General features: G+C 34.9%; 1 protein-coding gene across 3 annotated transcripts in view; it reads left to right on the top strand.

Moving 5' to 3' along the window:
• Positions 1-19,180, top strand: part of LOC125659385 (uncharacterized) — a 39,615-nt gene that overhangs the window by 12,651 nt on the left and 7,784 nt on the right. For all 3 annotated transcript variants that reach the window (XM_048891042.2, XM_048891044.2, XM_048891045.2), the window contains one exon: positions 11,766-11,941. In XM_048891042.2, coding sequence (XP_048746999.2) covers positions 11,766-11,941 — 176 coding nt within the window. The remainder of the gene's footprint in view (positions 1-11,765; positions 11,942-19,180) is intronic.

Here is a 19,180-nt window from a genome sequence, read left to right as displayed (position 1 = left end):
TGCTCAAAGCAGGCAAAACAGAACAAGTTTGAGAATAGAAAATGTCATTTATTTAGTAAATGACGAAAAGTATATACAGTACAGGGGGTCATTAAAAACAAGTAAAAATTAAGATCATATGCTGCAAATGACTAGATGACCCCCTATTACATACATCTATAAAATTGACATTGAGAAAGAGAACATATATACACAAAATAAAACATCTGATAGGGGGTCTAACAAGATGACCCCCTATTGCATACACATATGTAAAAAGACTAGCATAAAAATATTGCCTGCCCACAAAAAAGGGTGGGTAGCAACAAGAAATCAAGGCCATGTCAGTTATAACGTAAATGGCTAAAATGATAACAGTACATGGAGGTAGAAGGGGTGGACGGTGGGTACAAAAAATTACTGCTCTGAACTAGCGTGGCTCCTGGTACATAGAAAACAAACAGATAAAGACCACGTGACAAATATGTTACCTTTGATTGGATGAAATACAGCAAGTAAGGAGAAGAGCAAAATTAGATCAAAAACAGCCATAACTCCATCCAGACATAACAACAGGTCAGGGTAAAGTGAGAGACAAATACCTCGCATGTCACATAAAAGTTATTATTTACAATAATCACTGATTTATGATCCTTAGCTCAAAAGTACTAGCCAAGTGGACTGCACTCGTTTTTTGCTCAAAGCAGGCAAAGCAGATCAAGTTTGAGAATAGAAAATGTCATTTATTTAGTAAATGACGAAAAGTATATACAGTACAGGGGGTCATTAAAAACAAGTAAAAATTAAGATTATATGCTGCAAATGACTAGATGACCCCCTGTTACATACATCTATAAAATTGACATTGAGAAAGAGAACATATATACACAAAATAAAACATCTGATAGGGGGTCTAACAAGATGACCCCCTATTGCATACACCTATGTAAAAAGACTAGCATAAAAATATTGCCTGCCCACAAAAAAGGGTGGGTAGCAACAAGAAAGCAAGGCCATGAATCCAAGGCAGAATGAATTGGATTAACCCCACCTTTTAGTTATGTGAACGAAACCCTGTTGAGCTCATTATCAAGGGTAAAAACGTTTTCGCGTAATAACGATTTATTCATCAATATTGTTGTATTTTACGATTTTAAAAGCTTGCATGTTTCGGGATACGCCAAACCTGACCTGTGTTAATATTGTTCTTTAGACTTAAAAAGTGGAATCTAATCACCAAATTCCTTTATGAATATTGTTTTTGTGGGGAAATGTCTTCTATCTTCGATACTACTAATGGAGTTTGTGTCGGCACAGTTACGTGCTCGTGTCATTCTATATGTGTATTGAAATTTTGGACTAATTTAGCTTTCATATTCAATATGAATTCATATTTTCTTTTCCATCTGCACATCTTTAGAATTCACATCAAAATCTAATTACGATAAACTTACATGTAACTTGGGCCTTACCTTGCATACAATATGTGTCGTCATGCAAATACTGCAGGTCATATATCACACAGGTCTACGTCAGTAGTACGTCCACTGAAACCTACACATCCCCGCCCAAATTGTTTCGTTCATTCATGGCTCTTTTGAGGACCTATAAAACTGGGAGTGTTTCAAATTAACTATAGACCTAGTGAAATCACCAGCAGTGAATTTGATAGTGTGCATTTTCGGAAAGGGTTGCCGATTCAACGTCGATGTAAATCAATTTCATCTGTACTGGAACACTAGATCTACAGTAGCTAAAACACAAATGTTTCGTATTATTACGCGACATTTTTCTTTTTTCCTTACAGAAATGAGCTCAATATTGATGTAGTTGTAGTTTATATATCCTCATTGAATTAAGTACTCATGCTTGCGTCACAAATAGGTTCCCGTTTTTCTTTGACTTTTAATTTTTGGTTGTTGTTGTTGTTGTTTTCGATATGTTATTGTGTATTTTTGCTTTTTATGTTTCTTTGTTAATTGTTTAGACAGCTAAATGTAAGGGTGTAGGGTGTTTTGTGTAAATATTCGATGATAAAACGTACATGGATTTCATTTTGAAAATTACATGAGGGTATGAACTGCGATGATACACGTCGGCGTACTTTTTCTATGTTGTACATGTAGTTTAATTTCTGTCGGAATTCTCAACAGCTGTTTAAATAGACGTACTATATTAACAAATAGTTCTGTATTCATACGCGCATTGTTAACATCTGAGGAAATGTCTATCATTAGAATTTGTGAAGATATCAATAAATATACATATCACCTTTGCAGTCCGTAGTTTTCATCTCCGATTATATTCGATTCATTAATATTTGATCAATTACATTTAAGATGTATATCAAAATCTATTCCATACAAAATAGTGGATACCTCTCTCATCTTTAAAATTCAAATTCCTTGATCGTCCCACTTCATTATTCTAATTAGATTTGCCTCCCTTTCCCTTTTAATTAATACATGTAAATTGTCATGCGCGGATCCAGGACTTTTTCTAGAGATGGAAGACCAAGTTTTGGGAAGAACAAAAAAATCAATCCTTTCAAAATGAGCGTTTAAGCATGGACCAATGATTATTAAAACGGTACAAATGGGGGCGGGGTTAAAATACCTACACGACACATATTGCAAATATTTCATCTTGCCTTGGAGACAAAATGCGCCAGATGTACATTTGTTTTGTAACTTTCTAACTTTTCATCATGTGCTGGTGTTTTCTGGTATGATGTAATCGTCAGAAAGACTTGATTAGAATAATTTCCGGTTTCCTTGCCTGGTAATTGATTGTACAATATCTTTTTCGGTGAATTTCTGATGACGAATGAAGTAGTGACAGTCTAAATTGTACCAGTCAACGATTTTATGACATTGCAGGTAGAGTATAATACCGTCCATCAAAGATTCACATTGTCCAGGAGTTTGTCGGCAATATAGTGAAAGATGTAAATATCTTAAGGACGAGGAAGAGCGCGGTCTGTTCTGGTGCGGTTTTTCATTTCGGGATTGATAAGAATGAATTTCTAAATTAATGTAATACGTATTTAATTGAGTATTGAAATTATTGTTAATATTAGCCTTCAAGTTGTACACTATCTAGAAATAATTCAAGCGTATCAATATTTAAAAAAATGCAATAAACATTAGAATTGTTAATTGGTAAGTATGCGTTTGTTTCGGGTTCAAATTACTTCATTTACAACATCATATCGATTCATTCATTTATAAAATACAAAAAGGTGTACAGTGTTTTGTGGATTCAAGATAAGTGAAAAATCCTAATATATATACACATGTATATAATTATCTGTTTTATAAAATAGTTATCCATTTACCAAAATTGTTTCTACTACATGTAACTAATTTTGTTCCCGTAGCAATTAAGATATCTTAATTATAAGATATGATTTTACAATGAAGTCTAAAGCTTCATCCAGAAGAAATGTACAAAATCCATATCGTCAGTCAGGTTCGATGTAAAAAAAAAAAAATCCCTATTCTTTCACGCTTGTGTCGAGTTGTTTTCGTGTTAGGTGATGTTACGATATGTATATAGAATGCTCGCTGTTACGATCTTGAGCACCATTAGAGGTCAAACGTTGTGACATTTAACCTACAATTAGTGACGTCATCATTCGTTATCAATCTGATTAAAATCAGATCCTATGATCCGCTCACGTAGATCAGTGTTACTCGCCACAATGGCATGGGATGCATGGCACCTAAGTGAGATTTTTAACGTAACACGAGATTCGTTTTTATAAGAAACACTTGTTTATGTAATATTGGTGCTCTGGCAGAGTTCCATATAATGGAACAACAACATACATGTAACATAACACCGGTATTGTGTGAGATATTGTCATTTATGAGGTGACAATAAACAAATATTATCACTCTATATAATGATAACAAAAACAGCTAAGGGGAGATCTAGACAATACTGACAGCACAAGTTGCTTCTATAAAAATCCCTGAATATGATAAAGTGATCTCCCCTGTTATACAAGTAAAAAAATAAAATATCCAAAAATCATCGAATAATATATACAAAACAAAAAACATCAGCCTAGCAGAAAAAACAGTAGCGGATGCCTACACATTACAAAATAGCTGCATATAAATATATATAGGCGAAGGAAGGGGAAGGAGGGTGGGTAAAACTTCTAAATTCCTCCTTGTAACAAATTAATTTCAGAACTGACGCTATCTAAACATCACGTGATATGACCTTACCATATGATTGGACAATACATCAGAAACTTGAACTGGTTAAAAACACAAAATGACCTTAAATACAGACTGTTACAAAATTACATACATGTATACAATGTAGATAGAGAATGGGTTCGCATATCACAATCAAATTACATAAATGCCATTATTTACAATAATGCAGTATTATGTAATATTGGTGCTCTGGCAGAGTTCCATATAATGATAAAATATCCAAAAATCATCGAATAATATATACAAAACAAAAAACATCAGCACTTGTTAATAAGGCGTCATTGATTGCCTTTTTGTTTGTAACATTGTACATTCTAATAATAATTTTAAAAAAAATTAAGTTTCTAATGCGATTTTTTTTTAAAGAAAATAAAAAGAATAAATGGGGGTGCTTCAACTACCCTTGCTCTACCCATTTACCAATGACCTGAAATTATTTACATATTTTATGAATGTATCTTCATATTTGCGCGAGAGCAATTGTCTTTGGTAAAAAAAAATATTGAAACAAAACAATTATTCCCTGCATTATGTATATTTATAATTTCTGAAAATACTCAACGAAAGTTTAGGTACTATATCTTTAGGAAGAAACAGTCCATTGTGTAAAAACTTGGTTTGCTTAATGAGTGCACTAATTATGTTTTGTAAGAAAAAAATGGTAATAATGAAATCAAATAAATAAACATTGTGAACTCAAATGTGAATAAGGAACGTCGCAAAAGGGAACTCATATTCTTAATAAGTCGACATACATCTGAAGAAGATTGATTTACGGTTTTGTAATCGATTAAAGGCACTCCATTCAGAGGATGTTCAACCTGAATGTACATACGGTGACACTTCGAGTCTCGAGTACGTGGTACGTGAAGTTGGAACTGTAATAAACGAGCAAACAAAATCTACCTTTGACTTTGGATTGGTTTGTCAGTCAATGTAATTTCGATAGTAAATTAGGCAGCTAATGCTGGACGGAATGTCATGCAATGTTGTTTTATTACCGGAAGATTTGACGGATGGGAGACACAAAGTTAATCCCCCTCATATTTAGAAATATAGCACTCTATCGACCCATCATTACCATGTTTATTCCTTCGTCTATCTAGTTATCATATAAAACAAACACTATATAGTAAAGGTTTAGTTTGGTAATTTGAGGTGTTAATTAGTATTACTCGGCCATCTAACATCTGTGTTAGAGGCAGGTGGCATCATTTCTCGGGAGAGGTTGACTTCACAAACGTGTTTTATGATCCTTAGCTCAAAGGCACTAGCCAAGTGGACTGCACTCGTTTTTTGCTCAAAGCAGGCAACACAGAACAAGTTTGAGAATAGAAAATGTCATTTATTTAGTAAATGACGAAAAGTATATACAGTACAGGGGGTCATTAAAAACAAGTAAAAATTAAGATCATATGCTGCAAATGACTAGATGACCTCCTGTTACATACATCTATAAGATTAACATTGAGAAAGAGAACATATATACACAAAATAAAAACATCCGATAGGGGATCTAACAAGATGACCCCCTATTGCATACACATATGTAAAAAGACTAGCATAAAAATATTGCCTGCCCACAAAAAAGGGTGTGTAGCAACAACAAATCAAGGCCATGAATCCAAGGCAAAATGAATTGGATTAACCCCACCCAAAGGCGTTTTATATTCTTAACAAACATAAACAAAAGACAGGAACAAAAACATGAAAAGATGTTTTCTCTAAATTTCGAATTCTAAGAGGTAGGCTTTTGTTTTTCACTACATAGGTTTAATTCATCTTATTTTGCATGCAAATATAACGGACAATGATGGTTGTCAAAACAGTGGCGGAGGACCCCCGCTCCCCCCCCCCCCCCCTCACCACCAAGTTCGACGTGCCTGATAGGGCTGATTTTTGGAACTACTTTAACAGAATTCAATGTTTCAATGACCTTTGATTAACCATCTATTTTCGTAATTATGCATGTACATTAGAGTCATGAAAGAGAATTACATGTAGTTGGCTTAGTTAATTCGTCAGCTCCACTACTAAATTTCCCTGCTCCACATTATTGTAACACGATAATATAAATTACTCAATTGGCAAATAAGCATTTTAAACTATTTCCAAGAAAACACACATTTTATGGCATCATTTATTCTAAAAATTGAAACAGTAGAAACAATTTTATTTCAATATCATATACCCGGTTCAGCATACCACAGCCGTACGATACTCAGAAATCGCACTAGATGTACTAACTTTTCAGTGCATTTGTTTTACCAAAGTGAACGACATCATGTAGGAAAGAGATAGAAGTGCATTATCAAAACAATCCGGAAATTCATAACGAGTTGTTTTTATATCTTACACACTGCAATTGCACGGAAGGGCAAAAGACATGAAAGGAATGTTCGCCATGAATTGTGTAGAGGATGCAATTCATTCACTGATTGAATCTCCCTAATGTCCCTTATATATAAATGTGATAGACATTATTTTTTGAGGGCATTGCTAAGAATAATAAAGATTTTTATACTTTAACAAATAAAGAAAAAAATTTGTCGGTTAAATTACATGTATGTCGATAATATGTTGCGTATCCAGCTTGGCAATTTCTTTCATCAATATTACTCCACTTTCCTTCCATATCAGATTTTTTGTTGTGTTGTTCCTTCTTGAATATACCACATTTTGGAAATGGCTCTGCAGGGGTATTGTTCCTGTCAGCTTTGACCTTTTCAAAGCCTCTTCTGGGGATATTACATCATTTCTCAGATCAAGATCATCAGATCTAAGGGAGATGCTCTTCCGGGCAGGGGGGGGGGGGGTACATCCCAGACTTCTCCAGGCAAGTGATTTGCTTTTTTTCTGGAATCATGTCTGTCTCAAAAAAATATTGTACATTAATGCTTGATTACTTGCATATTTATGCATCACCAGGGGGGAAAAAATTCTATATTTGCGACTCGCCGATGAGACAGGTGTTGCTGATGGATGTTCAATGCATATACTTAACCTTTATGTAGCCCCTTCCCATACATACTGTATATTCCTGATTTAAAAAACCCCCAGACTATAGGAAATATTCAATATCATATGTAAGAGTTTTCATTTGAAGTGAAATTTTTTTTATTTTGGGATTTTCATAGACGGTAAGCAATGCAGCGTTAACAGTGATAGAGAGTGAAATCACTCAGCCGTGTCACCTAAGTGCACTTTAATTGATAGAATCAGCCGAAGTTAAATGTGAATTTCAAGACATGAAATCTGAAGGACTGCTGTGAGATTCGGTGAAGACGTCAGTCCAAATATACAACCGAGCTGAATTTAACATATCCATAAATTGTTTGCGAAAGAGGTGCGATTGTGCATCTCGCAGATAAATGTTACTATCAGGGGAGGATCCAGGATTTGCAATTACTCGGCTTTGATTAATACACTGTAACAAAGTGTTCATAAGATCTCCTAAAATATTAAAGCAAAGGGGAAGACTTTCATTTTCAAGTCATAATAAATTCAGAATATCCATGTATAAAAGATTCAGAAATTTAAAAATGAGGGGATTCAGCTTTCATCTACCATAGGTAGTAGACCGACTTGCGAAATGACAAAGGGAGAGTGCTTTTTAATAAAGGATATCTTTAGTTCCTTAAATTCATAACAAAAAATTCTACCAAATAAGGTAGTCTAAATTCAAATCCGTGTTTGCCCAACTATTTATTTTGTATTGCTTATGGGATTTATGAGATTGATCACTGTTCGTTATCTTCACTTTTCATCACCCTAATTATTAGATTAAAAGCCACACATTGTAAATGACAGTGTTTAGAAAACATTTTGTAAATAACCTTTTAAAACTAACATTTAACAATAACTTTTTTTTAAGAATAACATAACTAATTTTTATTTTCATGGTCCTATCTTTAATTCTTGGGGGTGGGGTGTCAACTGTTTGTATAATTTCATTTCAGAAATTAATTCTTGATGTCAAAAATGAAAGCATCAAAATGTTAAATCATTCAAGGTATAAATTACAAACTAGAGTAAAACTATCAAAATATAACTCGTAAAACTATCAAAATATAACTCTTAGCTTAAAAGTAACAAACTAAAGAATAACTAAACTGCAGTCGAATTATCACTTTGTATTCATTTCATAAAGTAAAGTAAAAATATACACAGCGATGTCTAAGATTCAAAATTGTTAATTCAGTATAGCATCATCAAAACGTGTCATCTTTACATTGTACAGAGCATTTTCATAATCATATTTACTATCGTTCATTCATTCATACATTTTATTCGTTCAGACCACAATGGAAATGGTACTTGAGGTACAATACAGAAATTTCATGTATCAATACAAGTAACGTCAGAGGAAATTATATAGGTATGCAAATAAACATAGTGAAATATATACATAAATATGTACAAAAATTTGAAGTTGTGTGTTAAGGAGAACAGACTAATACATATATCTTTAAAATAAACACGCACAGGTTTTTAGCATTACTGGTTGACATGATTTCATGACATTTGGTCTCGTACAATATTTTCAGTATAGATAATGTTTTCTTATACCGGATAAAGCACTGCACTCTAATACGAAATGATATTCAGCTGCAATTTTTGTTTCATTACATAAAACACATAATATTTCGTTACATGGTATACTAAACCACCGCCCAGTCTCTACTGGGAGGTGATGGTTCGTGGCACGAAATTCAAAGTTTTGAAGGTAGATTTTCAAGATAAGTTTCTAGACCAAAACTTGTTTTAAAAAATTCTGTACATTGTACCCTTGGAAGAGCTAAAAACATCAATTGGCCATGTCTGGACAAATTGACCGTTCCAACAAAAGTGTGTCACTTCGCTTGACCGAGCATGCAAATATCAGTCATGTGATTGGACGTATGGTTTCAATAAAAGTGAGTTTGGGTGATCACGCTATGTTCTGCCATCAATGTGATTGGTCATTGAAAACAAAAGTAAAATCTGGCTCATTAAAATTTGGTGAGAAGCCTCGCCCAAACATTTGCAAGTTCGATCAAGCAAAGCGTCACGCTGTTATTGGAACGACAGTTGTTTCCTTTATAGTAGACACTGCGAAAACATCGGCGGAGTTCTGTATTCTGGGGTAAACAGATGCTGAAACAAGTATAAACTGCTCTTACAAAAAAATTAAGAAATGCAACAGTATTTATGTCCTTGTGTCATGATAAGTAGCAAGTTCACTGCTTTTTTGTATTTGTTTGTTTCTCAAACTTTTTGTTTGTGTGTTTGTTTTCAATTTCTTTATGTTTGTATCATAATGGACTAACACACCAGATAACTTTGATGTGGATGAAAAATGTAGAATATGAACAATGCTATTTTGAAATTGGAAACTTTCAAATTTACTTAATGCGGTTTAAGTAGAAAGTAGTCTAAAACAAGATGTGTTTGTGCAACACAAATTCCCCCGATAATGGCCAATTCCAAAGATGGCCAAGGTCACAAGGACAAATATCTTGGTACCAGTAGAAAGATCTTATCACAAGAAATGGTCATATGTAATATGAAAGCTCTAATATTTACCATTTAGAAGTTATAACCAATGTCAATTTTTTAAAAAGTAGGTCAAATGGTTTAGTACCCTCGGAAAGGTCTTGTCACAAGGAATACTCATGTGAAATATCAAAGCTCTAGCACTTACTGTCCAAAGGTTATTAGCAAGGTTAAAGTTTCAAACAGAATGACAGAACGGACAAAAACAATATGTCCCTCGATCTTCGATCTCGGGGGGCATAAAAATTGAAAACCCCTGCAGGACTCAAATCCGTGATTCACAGATCTAACAGCAGTGGACATGTAAGCCGACTGAGTACCCAGTTAGGCAATCAAAGTTAAAATATACAAATATTGCTGATATTTTTATTATCATTCATGTTTTGAAAATAATTCAACCATTATTACGATTAAGTATATCTGCTTAATTAATAATATTAAAGATACACACAACACTGTGTTCAGTGAATGTTTCATTGATTAAAAAATGGCCATAGCAGTAAAAAAAAAAAAACACCCCACCAATGCTTACAAAACAAGAGAATCAACCTAACAACTAAGAATTGATCGTCTATGAGATAAATACAAAGAAACACGAACCCCAAAACATAATTCGCTCATGAAGGTGGCATTCCACACACAAAAAAAGAAACCCATAAAAACCTACCCGGTAACAAACAAGAGGCCCACAGGCCTTATCGGTTACCTGAATACTAATGAAAAAGTATCACTACTTCCATGGGCTATGAAATCTATAAAAAAAATTCCTGTTCTGATATCTAAGCAAAATTCTAATGTTCAGCAACAGTATAAACAAGATGTGTTCTTAAAACTTCACTGCCCTCAATAGTGCATACAATGATGAAAGGCTTCAAATAATAGGTGTATTTAAAACATTAAAATATCAAAAGATATGACTAATTTGGACTCATCCTAAAGTCATAACCCTGGGTTATGAAATTCCCCATTATTTTGTACATCCGTTTCTGCTATCTCTAAGTATGCATTTAGATTTTACACAGTATCAGCAAACTTACACATACATACTATATACTAAGTTTGGCCCCACCCTGGGGTCAGAACCCTTACTCTGGAGAAAATCAACTTAACAATTTTGGGATCATGAAATTTACAATTTTGGTAGAGGCCTTCCTGCTCTCCCATCACCATGCATTTACTTTTTCTTACACATATGCGGTTCTTGAGAAGAAGATTTTTGAAAATTGGTCAATTTTGGGCAGATTTTGCCCTGCACCTAGGGCCCCAGGAATCCTGAAATTTACAATTCATGTTCCCCTTGTTCCAAATATGTTTCATACTAAATTTGAAAATAACTGGAATTATAGTTATCAAGAAGAAGTTAAAAATGTCTATTGTTCACACATTTAATAACTGACCATTTTGGCCCCATCCTGATGCCAAAACCCCTACCCCTGGGATCATCAAATTTACAATTTTGGTAAAGGACTACTGTTCTTTCTAAATATCTATTTACTTTCAATTTAGTATCAATAACACTAAAGAAGGTATTATTTAAGTGTTTTACACATAAACACTATATACCAAGTTTGGCCCCGTCCTAGGGTCAGAACTCCTACCCTGGTGATCATGAAATTTACAATTGTGGTAGAGGCCTTCCTGCTTTACATCACCATGCATTTAGTTTTTCTTACATGTGTGTGGTTCTTGAGAAGAAGATTTTTGAAAATTGATCAATTTTGGACAGTTTTTGCCCCGCCCCTAGGGCCACAGGGGTGCTGGAGTCCTGAGATTTACAATTTATGTCCCCCTTGTCCCAATGATGCTTCATACCAAATTTGAAAAGAATGGGACTGGTAGTTATTAAGAAGAAGTTAAAAATGTTCAATTGTTAACGCACGACGGACGACGACGGATGACAACCAATTGTAATAGGTCACCTGAGTTTACTCAGGTGACCTAAAAGCTTTAAACATGATACAAATTCGTCATAAATGAAATGAATATTTTTAAGTACATGTATATCTTTATATTTTGTAGGTTCTCTAAGAGTGAAAATCTCTATCATGAGGAAGCAGCTTGTGGTCGTGCTTTCCATATGTTTCATTATCATTGTTACACTAGTCTTGTTTCACACCAACCAGTACAACGCCATGAAAAACACAGTGCTCCAATATCCCCCGATTAGTGCCATACGGGATTACCTCAACCATCAGGTATTTCAATTTATCCTAGTTTATGATAACTTATATGACAAGAAATGTTTGTACATGTAAAACATCTATCCCCCACCCCCCGGGTGCAAAATTGCAAAGGGTTATACACATGCATCAGTTAAATATGATAGTAGTGCCAAACCATTTCAAAATATTGAGCAGACAATATCTTTCTATGTTCAGAGTGGATTAATAATATGACCTAAAATCAATAGGGGTAATCTATTCCATATGCTGTATCAATGTACCCTTGACCATGTGACATCAAAATCAAAAGGGGTCATCTTCTTCTAAAGATATACCAGTGTATCAAGTTTGATGTCTGTCAAGTAAAGGGTTCTCTAGACATTGAGTGGTCAGTATATTCCTATGTCCAGTTTGACCCTTGCACATGTGGTCTGAAAATCAATAGAGGTCATCTACTTCTTAGGGTGTTCCAGTATACCATGTTTGATGTCTGTCAAGCAAAGGGATCTCAAGATATTTAACGGACAATGTCTTCCTATGTCCAGAATAGATTGACCCTTGACTGTTTGAAATGAAAATCAATATAGGTTTTCTTCTACTCGTAACCAACCCATATATGAAATCATTACGATGAAGTGAATCGTTCTCAAAATAGTGAGCGGACAACATGTGGTCTACCGACCGACCAACAGGTGCAAAGCAAAATATATGCTCCTCTTTTTTGAAGGAGGCATAATAAAACAAATGTTATTGGCATATCTATCTTGGAAACTTCAGAATGGTCCTTGTCAACGTACACAAACACATGTAACAGGTTGTTGTACATGTAAGCGTTTTCTATCAAGACTAATCACGTATTTCATGCAATTCAGTTAAAAGTTACCCCACCGTAATTTTTTCTCGCTGAATGTACAGTTTGTATATAGAAATGAACTCTTAAATGAATACAATTGCCCTAAGTGAAGAAATATTGAATATAAAGCACAGAAAATTTCACTTTATATGGATACCCACTTCTGCCCATATTATGCTCTATATATATTATATTATATATATATATATATATATATATATATATATATATATATATATATATATCTGTGTGTGGGGGGGGGGGGAGGGGGTTATTGTCGCAAGTAGGATTTAGACCTGGTCTGGGTGGTGTGGTTTTGCTTAGTGGGCGACGGTCTCATCCATTATGCCACGAATATTTGCTATTGCACAGAGCATAATAGAATATTTTGTGTGTATGGTTAATAATTGTTAGGTATCAATGCAAGGTGAAGATAACGAACAGTGATCAATCTCATAACTCCTATAAGCAATACAAAATACATAGTTGGGCAAACATGGACCCCTGGACACACCAGAGGTGGGATCAGGTGCCTAGGAGTAAGCATCCCCTGTTGACCGGTCACACCCGCCGTGAGCCCCATATCCTGATCAGGTAAACGGAGTTATCCGCAGTCAAAATTAGTGTGCCAAGAACGGCTTAACAATATGGTATGAAACACGTCAGACAGGATTTGACCCAATGATAGGTTGTATTGACGAACTAGATCGTTATAACGACCATCTAATTTGCGAAATGCTGACTTCAATCGAGACTGTTGAAACCCCTGCACCATCAACTTGTTTGTCAGTAGCTTACCTCGATTATACGCATATAAACAAGCTCTTGCACATCGAATCAGTTGAGATATATAAACACCATATGCAGGTGATAATGGAATATTGCTACATAAATATGGGAAGTTGACGATGGAGAAGTGAATTTAAAAACTGTTATTTCCGTAGTTATTATGTATATATTTTAGCAAAAACATTTCTTTATGAGGTAAAATAATTTCTTGTAATATTTTTCACACTTGTGAAGATGTTCAGCGATTGGTCATTTGTCTGTAATAATAGAATCTGCTATTTCGGCGGTGTTTTTGCACCAGACAAATTGTTTGCTGTTGTCATTGACCTTGACCTGTCATAGTGGCCATTTTGGGCCAGTAAAGATTTATAAAAGCATTGAAAAGGCCACGACACGGTTGGTTATTTGAACCTCAAATTTTCGTAGCAAACCGCGTCTTTATCAAGAGACATATATATTCCATAAACAAATTTCACACACCACGAAAAAACGACAAATGTCAATAATCTACAATGTTAACAAGGATGATACACTGATGTACTGAATTGAGAAAAATGGTTTCGTTGTAATCGTGTCTAAAGACGATGGTGTAGAGAGTTTGTAACATCATCGGATCGGGATGAAAATAGAATTATTATTTTTTAATCAAAGAAATCAGATAAATTTAGAGAGAAAACTTCTAAAACAACGTGATTTACCATATCCGAATCCACAATGGTAAGGATTGCTGTATAATATTTTGAAGGAAGTTTGCTACACCCCAGAGAACTTTGATTTGGATGAAAAGTGGAGGATATGTACAACAATATTTTGAAATTGAAAACTTTCAAATTTACTTTTTTGGTCAAAATATGCAGTTTTAGAAAAAAAGCAATCAGAAAAAATTTAAAACCCCTGCAGGACTCTAACCAACGATCTACAGTTTAGCAGTAGACTAATATTGCTGATATTCATATTTTCATCCATGGTTTAAAAGGAAGTCAGGCATTATGACGATGTAGAGTACCTCCTTAACTTAATCACAAAGCATTATCTTACCTCCATTTTCTTTCAAAATCACGTTGTTAAAAGTTTTCTTTCTAAATTTATCTGACTTCTTTAATTTTGATTTTTTTTCTCAGTTCAGTACATGAGTGTATTATTCTAATTGTTAACAATGTAGATTAATATGTTGACAGTGCTACATGTACCGTTTGAGCAGCTACATATAATATACATATACATATTTCATGCTTTGATCAGGTTCAATTTAAACAAGAAACGGCCCATTTTAGTTTTAATCCAAGGGTTATATACTAAATCATTAAAACATAAAACATACATAAACATGATGGGTGAGATTGAAATATTTTTAAACTATAGGCCCTATACAATTTATTTTTGCTGCCTTCACTGACTTGCTTAACCTTTGACGCACGACTTTTCTCAACTGCATGCTCTTGACTGCCTCTACTTTCCTTATTTCTACTCTCAATCTTTCCAAGTCAATACTTGTGTGATAAAAATCCCCAAGTCTTGTTGCAAACCTTTTAAGTTTGTAAAACTGTGTGAACAGCACTGTCTTTGAACATAAAACGCGTTTCAATATAGGCCTAATGAAAATATTAAATAAATCGATAAATTCAACACTATTGCAGATACATGTACATGCGCATACCCCCCCCTCCCCCTCCCCCCTGCGTACCCATCTAATTAAAAAAAAATGAAATTTATATAAAAAAAAAAACCTGCGTACCCATCTAATTAAAAAAAAAAAAAGAAATTTATAAGAAAAAAATCTCCTTGTAGCAATGGCATGTTTCAGAAGAAAAAATAGAACAATATTTATAATACAGTTCATAATTCTAGTTGTAACATAATGATGAATTCTTTCAGCATTCACATATAATTATTGAATAAATGGCAACATATTTGAGCCCCTCTCCACTGTTGCTCTAAGGATGCATTATGATTTATTCACAAAACTAGAATTAATTAATGATTTCTCAGTCGTTAATATTAAGTGGCATGATTGGTTTTCAAGGGAGATTGGTTGGTTCGAGGTTTGCATTTAGGGCCTATGCAGGTCTTATCTTTAGACGCTAAAAAAAAAAACCAAAGATTTAGAAAAGAAATGTTTTCGATTCGGCCAAATTCCATAAATTTGTTCCCAATTTTTTTAAATTGCTTAAATTCAGTGCCTATTCTCCCTCATATAATTTGACAAGTTAGTCTTTTTTTCTTTTCTTGTTAGAATGATCAATTTCAGTAGAGACTGGTAATTTAATCTGATTTGTGGTTTGCAGTCGATTATACACAATCTGTATTCGATATCATATTACGTATGCCTAATGTTATCGTATATTGTTCCGGTAACATGACTTTTACAAATAGAAATAACAAGTATTTAGATCCGGCACTGTCAGTCTTATTATGACGTACGCCAAAACGTAGACATGACGTCACACATCATCTTACCCTGCCTTTCATAAACATTGCACTTCGTTAAAAATTACGCCTAATGGTGCACTGAATTTTTGAGCTAGGAGACCACAAAATTAGGATGATGATACATGTAAGTTCACAATCATAGTCCAAGACGCGACTTTGCGAGACCTCGGCCATTTTTGACAAGGTACTTCTGGGATTGGCGTCAAAAAAAAATTCTTGTCAAAGGTTTAGATTTAGCTCAGATCTCGCTAATATGTTGTACGGTGTGACCGTTGAGATGAGTGAAGCCCATTGACACCTTGCAACACGACTTATAGGCATGCATCACGTGACTCATATTTTATCCGCCGTGGATGTGTATACAGTTACCGTACATTCACATGACGTCATATTAGCTGCAATGTTATTCTTCTTTCAAACCAAGCAAAAACAAAACGTTTGAAGCTATAAGAAAACTTGTGTAGAATTTATGAACGTTATGGTACATTCTACACAATCTAATTATTTTAATTATGGGATTGTGAAGTATACCGCAGTGGCTGCGACATTTTTCCATATGCATTACGGGTAAAACTCCTCTTTTTTCAGCTGGCGAAGCACGTGACTCATATGTGTAATCATTGGAGCGAGCTTTGCTCGCTATCAATATTTGTACTGCCGCGGTGGTCGAGAGGTAGAGCGTTCGCCCCGCAAGCAGGAGGTCAGGGTTCGAATCCCGGCCGCAACAGACCTAAATCGTTAAATCAGGTAGTGACCGTTCCATCGCCAAACGCCCGGCATCAGGTATGAATGTTGGGTCCTCGGTGATGGCCTTAAAAACAGATGCCCCGTGTCACAGTAGGTGTGACACTCTAAAGAACCTCACTGCTTCATGGCCGTAAGCACCGAACATATGCCTAAATTTGGTCTTGGTGACGTCTCCATATGAGTGAAAAATTCTCGTGAGGGACGTCAATCAAGATACAATCAATATTATATTACATGTAATTAATATTTGTCGGGATTTTTTTTATAAGGAGCCTCCGTGGCAGCTCACCTCTGGTCGACGCGGGTTCGAATCCCGCTCGCGCCGATAAGTTAGAGTTCCAGAGTTTACTTTCGGAAGGTCGGTGGTCTCTTCCCAGGTACATTAATGGTATATGGGTTCTCTCTTCCACCAATAAAAACTGGTCGCCACGAGATAACTGAAAAATTGGTTCGGGATGAAAATAGAATTATTTTTCAAAATTACAGAATTTATGGAAAAAACTTCCAAAACAATGTGATTGCAATGATTATCTAATTAAAATTAGAGGATCTAATTTAATTAGATTGATGTGATTGTGAAATAAGATGGTTGGGAGATAATGAATTGGAGTGATTAAGTTTTTAATTGTTTTTTGTGTACTATTGTGGAATAATTATGGTTGATTGATTGAATATTTGTTCAACGCCCCTCTCGAGAATATTTCACTTAGGCCAACGATAAAAATTGTTGAGTTTCCGCTAACGTTCCAGAAAAAAATAGGGTAGGTAGGTAGGAAATAATTTTTTTTTTTTTTTAATTTTATTTTTTCAAAGTATGCAGAAACATTGTAAACTCTAACAAGTGTAGTATAGGAAGGATGAGAAACCGGGAATCGAACCCGGGACCCCTGCATTACTAGGCAGGTGCTCTAACCACTGAGCTATCCAAGCCGATATCCAGTCCGTATAGCCCTAATTACTACATTCCTCCCTCCTTAAGATCAATTATAATTTTATAATTGTCTTTCAATATCAACCCAGGTTCTTTTCGCCCCTGACAGACCAACCTGCACCATTAGGGGTGGTCAACGGCACCAAATGTAGTATGGGAAGGAGAAAATCTTTGGCTGGACCCCTGCATTTCTAGTCAGGTGCTCTAACCACTGAGCTATCCAGGCCGATATCCATGGTCCGTATAGCCCTAATTACTGCACAAGTTAAATGTTCTATTGAATTTTATACTTTCAAAATAAAATTTTGCTTAAATTGCATTGCAAGTAAACTTTCAATCATAACATTTCACCCGTTATTGGCTGAGGATTATTTCCAAATGTTTTATAAGAAACTATATTTTTCAATGAAACATATCTAGCATAAAACACTATGCTCTACAAGTACCAGATATATTGTTTCTACATTTAGATTGGTTGTCATAGGAATACTTCTATTGGATATGTTTGACAGGAAAATAATGTGATGGTTTTGAAAAAATATATTAAATCATCACCAAAATATCAACATCATTAACATATTTTAAGTTTATTAATACATTTCTGAATGTATTTTCACAATCTAAATGGAACAAGGGTAGGAAGACAGTCTGGGCAGATCCCACTTATCCTAATGGGATCCAACTCTCTTCCAGCTAAAACCTTTTACCGGACATAAATTTTTATTTTAAAAACAATCTGCACATCTTTTTTTCCTCTCGGCTCTCACCAGCCATCAACAACTCGAATGCGCTCACTGCTTTATTTGCGGCCTTTTTCATAGTGTTTTCAGTTAGAACTGCAGCAGAAACCAAGGATGTGCATACAAATTTAACAGACTGGACATTCATGTCTGTCACTCTGCATCATGACCTCCATATAAAACTAGGGTCCCCGTCTAATGCCCGTTGAAATGATAGCATAAGACAGTACATGGCTATAAATAGCCACCGTCTAAAAACAACATAGGAGTTGGCAATTTTAACAAAAGAAAGTCTTCTATGAAAACATGACACTTGGCAGAGTCTCTCGACCGTCTGTTAACTTCAATTGTTAAATCATCGTTGCGTGAGCACGCATGGAGGTACTAGCCACTGGGTCAACCATCATCCATGCTTTTAGTTAGAAACATTATCAATGTTGTTTAAACGCTTGATACAATACCATGCAATTTTGTATATCATTAAAGCGTTTGAATGACTTCATCTCAATGTCTAACTAAAACGAAAACCAAGAACCGGGAATATATTTTTTCCGGGAAAATGGCGATTTTTTTTTTTAAATATCGAAAAAAAAATTCTAGGATCGGGGCTATAATTTAGGGTCGGTCGGGTTAGCGGAAACACAACACATTTTATCAGTGGCCTTATCCATTGAGACGACATCACTACCGGTGAAGGCAAAATTTAGGCCTATTCTTGGCGCTTATGGCCATTGAGCAGGGAGGGATCTTTATCGTACCACACCTTCTGTGACACGGGCCCT

This window comes from Ostrea edulis, chromosome 9 (assembly GCF_947568905.1).
Source record: "Ostrea edulis chromosome 9, xbOstEdul1.1, whole genome shotgun sequence".
Taxonomy (NCBI): Eukaryota; Metazoa; Mollusca; class Bivalvia; order Ostreida; family Ostreidae; genus Ostrea; species Ostrea edulis.
The sequence above is the reverse complement of the archived record's forward strand: the minus strand, read 5'-3'. Positions and strand labels throughout refer to the sequence as shown.